Source organism: Silene latifolia, chromosome 6 (genome assembly GCF_048544455.1).
Source record: "Silene latifolia isolate original U9 population chromosome 6, ASM4854445v1, whole genome shotgun sequence".
NCBI classification, from domain to species: Eukaryota; Viridiplantae; Streptophyta; class Magnoliopsida; order Caryophyllales; family Caryophyllaceae; genus Silene; species Silene latifolia.
This window is the reverse complement of record NC_133531.1, coordinates 2,242,666-2,252,017: the sequence shown is the minus strand read 5'-3', so window position 1 is coordinate 2,252,017 and position 9,352 is coordinate 2,242,666. Positions and strand designations below refer to the sequence as shown.

The following is a 9,352-nucleotide window of genomic DNA, read 5'->3' as shown; positions in this document are numbered from 1 at the left end:
TGACCGATCGCGGGCCGAGCTTATCCTCGTGTCTCCACTTGACATAAGCCTCGCAGCCCCAAACCCGTATAAAGGACAAGTTAGGGACCGTTCCCTTCCATAGTTCATATGGAGTCTTGTCAACAGCTTTAGACGGACTTCGGTTAAGAATTAGAGCGGCTGACATAAGAGCATAACCCCATAATGAATCAGGTAAAACCGTGTGACTCATCATGGATCGAACCATATCAAGTAGGGTTCGATTTCTCCGTTCGGACACTCCATTCAATTGAGGTGTTCCAGGTGGAGTTAACTGCAGGGCAATCCCACAGTCTTTGAGGTGATGATCAAACTCGTGAGAAAGATACTCGCCACCACGATCTGAACGTAGTGTTTTAATCTTTCTACCTAATAGGTTCTGTACCCTATTTTGGTATTCCTTGAATTTCTCAAAGGATTCACTTTTGTGCTTCATTAAGTAGGCATAGCCATATCTACTTAAATCGTCCGTGAAAGTGATGAAATACCTATAGCCTTCTCGTGCGGTGATTGACATAGGACCACATACATCCGTGTGTATGAGCCCTAATAGGTCAGCAGCGCGCATTCCAACACCTTTGAAGGAAATCCGAGTCATCTTACCGATGAGACATGATTCACACGTGCCAAATGATTGAAAATCAAAGGCCGAGATAGCTCCATGTTTGATGAGCTGTTTTACGCGTTTCTCATTAATGTGTCCCATACGGCAGTGCCATAGATACGTTTGATCTTTGTCACCAACCTTTAACTTTTTATTCATTACGTGTAATATTTCATTGGTCCGATCTAAAACATAAATTCCGTTCATGGAGACTCGCCTTGTCAGAAATCATATCGTGTAATGAGAAAATGCAAGCATTATTTTCTATTACAAATGAAAAACCAAGTTTATCAAGCGCAAAACCGAAATAATGTTCTTAGAAAGACTAGGTACATAATAGCAAACCATATAATGACAACTCAAATCCGCTTGGAAGCTGGATCACATATGTCCCCTTTGAGATGGCAAATACTCTTGCTCCATTCCCAACACGCAGTCCACCTCACCCTTTACGAGGGGTTCGATGTTTCGGAGCCCCCGCACATGATTACACAGATGAGAACCACAACCAGGATCAAGTACCCAAGTTCCGTAACTTGCGTGGTTAATCTCAATCATATGAATAAAAGTAGAAGAAGATGAAGACATACCAACAGGTTTAACACGACCTGCCTTTAAGTCCTCATGATAAACAGGACATGTGCGTCTCCAATGCCCAGTCTTGTGGCAATGATGGCATTCCATGTTATCATTCTTGCTCTTTGTCGCGCCTGATGAGTTGCTCGACTCACCAGGACCACTCTTACCTGAACCTGGCTTTTTAAACTTCGCCTTACCTACTGTTAGGTCTGCTTTAGCTTTGCCCTTACCCTTTCCTTTGTTTGACACAACGAGAACATCCTGTTTCAAGCTCCCACTGAACTTCATGTCCTTCTCGGTCCATACGAGAAGGGAGTGCCGTTCATGTGGGGTTTTCTTCAAATCATTCATATAGTAATTCGCTCTAAATTGCGAAAAACCATCGTGGAGTGAGTGAAGCATGCGGTCGATAACAATGTTCTCGCTGATGTTACAGTTAAAGGTCTCCAGCTTCTCGACATTCTCAATCATGCTGAGAATGTGTGGGCTAACCGGTTGGCCCTTCTGGAGTCTCGCATCAAAGAAGCGAGTGGTATGCTCATAGGTCACGATTCTCGGTGCTTTCGAGAATTCCTTGGTGAGCGTGGTGAAAATCTTGTTTGCACCATGGGCTATGAAGCGTTTCTGCAAATTGGATTCCATTGCAAAAATGAGTACGTTTTTAATCGCACCCGCTTCCATACGTAAATCGTTAAACTTGGCGATTTCAAAGCTCTAGCCGTGGGACCTGGGTTTGCCGGGAGAGGCTCTAATAAATATTTGAGCTTCCGTCGCAGCGGCAAAGATTCCGTAATGCCGCCTCCCGTCCGCGTTGGATCCATCATTCTTCGCCGAGTAGACCGATTCATCTGATTCATGAATATCCGAAGCCAGGACTCACGGTCCAATGTGGCACTTGGCATTGGGTTATCACTGGAACCAGCCATTTGTTGTTTAGCAGTTTAAAAAACGTGATCTACACTGAAAAAGAAAGAAAAAACAAAACGAAATAAGCAACTCATCGAGGTGATTTAAGTCTATTTTAAAATCATTTTAACATGTAGACTCTCGCACTTGCATAATTGATCTCCCTCAAGAATGATACAAGTGATCCCAAGACTCAATTTCTGTAAATTGATAAGCCAACTGTTTAGCTAGTTCTTCCGGAAGAACTCTTGGTCGATAGATTTCTGTAAATCCTATCTATAGTCCACCATGATCACAGGATCGTACGAGTGACCACAGTGTTGAGATAAAATAGGTCAATCAGTTCCAACTTACCCGACGTAGAAGGGGTCATAGTATGCCTACCGACGAAGAAGGGACTCATTGGAGTTTGACCTATAAAGACCGTTCTCAATTTTAGTTTATACGAGGAAGATCCCATCAACTAAGTTTTAATTCATTTTAAGTGAACGAATAACTAGCGTCTGTCGTGAACGAATTAATTTAGATGATGGCTTTAAAACGTGTGACATGAGAATGTCAATGAAAACTAACTCGTGACCTCTATATGTGTCAGTTTTCATGCAATAATTAGGTGGTTTGGTTTTTAGGCGGAAAATGATGCATATTATCGTAACGATAAAAAATAAAGGAATGCAATACGTAAATAAAAAAAGGTCCTAGTGTGGCCTATCCTAGTAAAAGAACATAATACAACTTTGGAATCCACCGTTGGACCCGAAAAGCTTGTCTTGATGTTCCATCTTGATCCAAGCAGCGGGAGTGAGCATCCGGTCTCCATCTTTGGTCTTCTCAAAAATTACAATTTAAAATTACAAAATATAAACCTATTTACATTCTAATTAAAACTGTAATTACAAGTGAAAAATCCAAAACGGAGATACAAGATCTCAAAATACAACCAAGACCGTGTTCCATCATTACGGTAACACGTTCTACTAAGGCCACACTAAGTTACAACTGATTGTAAAATTAAATACGTAAATAAAAGGCATTCACGGCATTCATAATTAACGATAAATAAAAATGCATCAACTAAAAAAAAACAAATTCATTCGTGACATAATTCCGTAATTATGTTAAATTTATCCAAACCACCTTTTAATGATTAAAATTCATGTGATAAAACCGCTTCTATCATTTAATTTTAATCCATTACAATCCGTTACTTTAAATACACTTTAAAATAACTTAATGGTACGTGTGTGAACCGTTTCACAATCATAGCGAGTGTACTATATCCGTATAAAGTACATATTGAAGCCAAAAGAAAATTTAAATCAAAAGAAACAAATTTTCAAAGCTGTTAAAACGGAAATCCTTCGATCCAGGGACATAAGTGCTCGATCGAGGGACAAAAGGGCTCGATCGAATGAGGTTGCCATTCGATCGAGGGGTTTGCCAATCAGGGGGTGCTCGATCGACTAAACATGAGGTCGATCGAGGACCTATATCAGCAAGACTGTTCGATCGAGTACGAGGGGGTCTCGATCGAGTAGTCAGGATTTAAAAAATGGTCGATCGAGTACAGCAAGGACTCGATCGAGTCAAAATATGACAGAAAAACACTCGATCGATGGAAAAACGTGTTCGATCGAGAACAAAAATTTCTGGAAAACTTAAAACCCTCGTGAAACACTTTGTCGAGACAAAATCAAATGCAATTTTGATCAAAAACGCATCAAAACAAATTTGACAATTTACAAAACATGACATATTGTTATAATTTCTGTATAAAACAACAATATGTAAAAGAACAAATCGAAAATCTCACAAAACAACCGTGAAAAAACATGTCACGGTTTCAGGAAAAATCAGCCGTGTAAGCATGGCACGGTTTTCGAGACAAAACAATCGTTTCAAAATCAGTTTTATGAAAAACACATGGAAAAATTTACGTGGCCTTCGCTCTGATACCACTTGTGGGTTAATATCCGTATACTACCCTTAAATTGCAGGACTATAACGTAAATTTAAACATGCAATTTATAGTCATAAAACGAAAAACATGATGAAATGATTAATGTATAGAAATCAACCTCGGGTCCTTTGATGCACGGCGTAAAGAACAGAAATCAAACGAGATTCCCTCCTAATTGTTGCACCCAAGACCTTGTCCGAGATATGCCCTTGGCTAGAATGTGTTCTCCGATTGCCTTGCAATATTGGGAGAACTGATGTGAGGTTTTTCGAGATGAGAGATCTCGGTTTTTCAGAGGAGAATGCTCTTCCAAACCCTAGTTTATTTTTGCAAATGAATTAGGGTTTCAAAAGGAGAAGAAACCTCTCCTTTTGATGACCTCGGTCCGCGGGTCACTAGAGGGGGAAGTGGGCTTTCCACTTTCTCCTCATTTAACTCGTGATCCGACTGATCCGACTCGTAAATTTCTAAGTGTATATGACGCGGTTTATTATAAACTGTTATCGGTTATCGGAAATTAAGGCATCAGCTAATAATACGGGTTAGCTGAATTATTAATACGTGTCCGACAAAACAGTATTGTATAATTTATTCAATATACATTAATTAAATATAAAACGCTTATATTTAATTTTACGAATTAACTGGTTAATTCGCCTTAGCTCATGATATTTAATCCGTATTAAATATAATATCTCAACATCACATTTTTGACTAATTACTAGTCAAATAACTCGGACTAACTGGTTAGTCAATTTTGGCATCTACATGACAGTATTTTCATACCGTCACATCTCTCGAACGTATCCTATAGGTGTGACTTTTAGGGACCAGTTGATCACCGCCATCTGTATGACAATAACGTCAAACTTATCTAGCAAGCCAACCGTTATTGATAAACGTGGATCAACTGATAATAATACCAAAGTATGCCCTTTGATCCTTTTAGAGGTTTATAAGTCCTTGCACTAACTGTTAAGGACACCAACCCCAACAAACCTAAATACACTATTCATCTGGTAATATCCTCTTTATCTCTCTACAATACATACCTAGCCAAGTAATACAACTTAATCCTTTAAGTTTACTGACTTGAGCGTCGAGTGAGTACGCTTGGCACAAAGCCAAGCCCTCGCCGTTCGTTCGTTGTTGAGAGAGCCAGAGGAACGATAGAGGCAAGAAGGGTTCAACTCAAGACATTATTCTACAAGCCACGGGTGGTAACGATACTTGCACTGGAATTACACCCGGAACAATAAGAATTGCATTTTTACATATGTAATTTTTTTTTTTTAATTTATGTATTTATAAATATATATATATATATATATATATATATATATATATATATATATATATATATATTAATTATGTTTATCTTACTTCTTCATCTTGCTTCTTCATTGTTTTAGTAACTAATTATGCGAACAATACTTAAACAAATAACATAATGGTCGATAAAAACACATACATGCAAAAGAAATAAATAGAAAAAGAAAATAATGACGATGAAACTAACGAGACGTGACGGCGAGATTTACCCGATAAATACGAACGTAATAGACGATGAAATCACAGTGACGGCGAGAAGATAAAGCGACGATGAGAAAGAGAGAAATAGAGAAAGAGAGAAAGAGAGTGTGTATGTGTTTTGTGTTTGTTTGTCTGCTGTTTTTGTGTTTGTGTTTGTGTATTAAGGGTTGTGTTTTGTGGTCACAGCAGACTTCTTTGTGTGGTTTATAGTATGGAAGGTATTGACAACGGTTATTAAACAACAACCGTTGTGAAATATGTTTTAACAACGGTTGTAAAAAACACCCGTTGTTAAATAAGTTTTAACAACGGGTTTAAAAAATAACCGTTGTGATTACTTTTCACTAACTTTGCGCCAATTTTGCGCCAACTTATTAACAACGGTTGTGCATGTGTGACCCGTTGTTAAAACTAATAACAACGGTTTTTATAACCATACCCGTTGTAATTGATTTTAGTAAAATTCGCGCCATACATTCTACAACGTCTATTGTGATTTTCGTGAATAATCGTTGTTAAAGGGGCGTTGTAGTTGCCTAAATTTGTAGTAGTGTGCGAATTGTGACGAGCTTGACGGTGGGGGCGAATGTTTCATTGTAATCCACGCCTTCGATTTGTCTATTTCCCATAACGACCAAGCAAGCTTTATAGCGTTCAATAGAGCCATCCGCCTTGTACTTAATTTTGTAGACCCATTTGGATCCAATTGCTTTCTTGTTGGCAGGGAGATGTTCGAGAGTCCACGTTTGATTTTTTTCAAGTGCTTCAATCTCAAGTTGCATAGCCTTTCGCCATTCGGGATTCTGTACTGCATCTTTATAAAAGCTAGGCTCGTGATGTTTAGTCACGGCCGTCAAGAAAATTTGATGTTGAGGAGAAAATTTATCATAAGTAATAAAATGAGAAATAGGGAAGGCGGTACCTGAAGACGATGACGAGGCAGTGAGAACGTTTAACGAGGGGCGAGGTTTCGATAGGACATAGTCATTGAGATTAGAATTGGGCTTCTTCTGGCGATGTCCTCGACCCAGTTGAGTTGGGTCGTTTTGAGGAATAGGGGTGTTTTGGGAAGGTTGGTCGGGTTGTGGGGAGACCGTGGGAGTGGATGTCGTGGTGGTAGTAATTGGTGTCGACGTTGTAGAGGAAACAGTGGATGAAGAAGTGGTGGGTGTGTCCGTCGTGGAGGAAGAGGCGAGCAGTGTACCCGTGATAGGAGACAGAGAATCAAGTATAAAAGAGTTTGGATCATGGGTAAGCTCGTGGATATTAAGTTTTTGGTATGGGAATTCTGTTTCAACAAATACAACATCACGAGACTCGAAGTATGACCCGGTGTCTAAGTCAAAAAGGCGCCACCCTTTTTTTCCAAAAGGGTAGCCAATAAAAACACATTTACGACTTCGGGACGCGAATTTGTCATGAGAACGATTTAAATTACGGGCGTAAGCGAGACAACCAAAAATACGAAGATTTTCAAATGGTGGTGGTTTTGAAAAGAGAGTTTCATACGGTGTTTTGCCATTTAGTAGCGGTGTCGGGGTGCGGTTTATTAAGTAAACGGCACTTAAGACACATTCGCCCCAAAAATAGAGAGGTAAGCTTGCTTGAAAAAGGAGAGCACGAGCTACGTTTAAAATATGTCGGTGTTTGCGTTCGACCCGCTCGTTTTGTTGTGGAGTGTCAACGTTAGAAGTTTGAAAAATAATTCCATTTTCTTTGAAAAAATTGATAAGAGGGCGAAATTCGGTACCATTATCGGTCCAGAAAACTTTGATTTTCTTGTCAAATTGACGCTCTATCATAGCGAAGAAATTTAATAAAGTTTGTTTTGTATCGTTTTTATGACGTAAAAGGTAGACCCACGTAGAACGAGAAAAGTCGTCCACAATAGTTAAAAAATAAGTTGACCCGCATGACGCATTTTTTGAATAAGGTCCCCACAAATCACAGTGTATAAGATCAAATGGAGTAATAGCTCGACTATTGCTTAATTGAAATTGTTCGCGAGTTTGCTTCGCGCGTAAACAAATGTCACAAGTTTTGCTATGAAAAATATCATGAGTTCGGGATTTATTATCGATAAAAGGTAAAAAACGGGAAATATGGGAAGAGGGGTGCCCCAACCTTCGGTGCCATAATTCTATTGAACCAACGGAACTGGTCATACAAACGTGGGCTACGTCATTTCGAACCCCTTGTAAATAATAGAGCCCCTCGTGTTGCTCACATGCTCCAATCACCGTCTTCGAGATACGGTCCTGAATAAGACATAAATTATGCGAAAATTGAATGGTGAGAGTGGTATCTTGTAAAAGACTCGAGACAGAAATTAAATCGCAAATTAAATTAGCAGCGTATAAGACATCACGTAAAATAAGACGAGAAGATAATTGTATGTCACCACTTTTAGTGGCAATGGTAAGATTACCATCGGGTAAACCAACTGAAATAGGAGGAATTATTTTAAGATTAGAAAAATGTGAGAGACATCCCGACATGTGGTGGGATGCTCCCGTATCAACAATCCAAGACGGAGAAGAAAGATTACCATTGAGCCGCTCAGTTGTGTCGGATGTGCGAGCCTGCAATAACCTACCCAATTCCTCCAACTGAGATGGAGTTAAAGAATTGAGGTCAAGCTTATCAAACTGGGCGAGCGGAGGACGAGACGAAGACGCTGCATTGGTAGTAGATGCCGCATGTACAGAAGCCATGTGAGCCTTGGGAGTTGAACCAGAACCAGCGGGTTTGGAGGATGATGCTTGTGACTTACCTCGTGGATCCGGTACAAACACAGCACTACTCATATCGGTAGCATTCGGATCTATATAAATACGATGGCGGGGACGGTCACCCCACCAGTCGGGGAAATTCCCCGTCACTTGAAAACAAAACTTAAGACTGTGACCCGGTTTTTGACAAGCAATGCAAAAATATTTAGAGGGTTCAGAGGAATTACGACGGTCTGATTTTGGTTCGCTGCGCCCCCCACCTGACTGTCGAGACCCGTGGTGAAGACGGGTAGCAAAAGCCATGGCAGTGGGTGTAGCGTCCTTATTTGTAGACGATAAGGTGCGCATTCCGTCATCTTGCAACAACCGATTATAAATGAGATCTAAAGATGGGAGAGGAGAAATACCAAGTATTTGTGAGCGGGTATTAGAAAATCGTTCATCAAGTCCCATGAGAAAATCACGGACTCGTCGCTTTTCACGTCTAGCATTAATAATAGTCATCCAGTCACACGCACAAGAAGCACAAGAGCATGACGGGAGAGCATCGAGTTCAGAGAGGGCATTCCAGATGGCTGTCATCCGACCGTAGTACGCAACCATAGTCTCAGTGGGACCTTGTCGACATGCCAAAAGATCCGCCTGCAATTGATAAATTCTAGCCTCGTTAATTTGATTAAAACGATTTTTAATGTCTAGCCACACCTGTTTTGCCTCCGGACGAAGAGTAATTTGATTGCGCAGAGAAGGGTCGATTGTATTGAAGATCCACATGGTGACCAAAGCATTGGTCGACTGCCATGTGTCGAGATTCGCAGCAGTGGCGGAAGGTTTGATGATGGTACCGTCAATATATCCGAGTTTGCCCTTAGCCATAAGAGCGAGTTGGAAGGATCGAGACCATTCGTCGTAGTTGTTCCCATTGAAAACAACGGGAGTGATGCTATGACCCGTATTTTCAACGTGAATATACGAGATAGACGACGATTTTGAAGTATCAACAATGGCAGAATTAGTCAT

The 9,352-nt window shown here is 40.3% G+C and overlaps 1 protein-coding gene across 1 annotated transcript; it reads right to left on the bottom strand.

Annotated features, from left to right (window-relative positions):
• Positions 1-6,136: 6,136 nt before the first annotated feature.
• Positions 6,137-9,352, bottom strand: LOC141586797 (uncharacterized). Its single transcript, XM_074408148.1, has 2 exons — positions 7,828-9,352; positions 6,137-6,957 (listed from the first exon to the last, which is right to left on the bottom strand). Exons 1-2 carry the CDS (start codon positions 9,350-9,352, stop codon positions 6,137-6,139), a joined length of 2,346 nt encoding a protein of 781 aa, XP_074264249.1.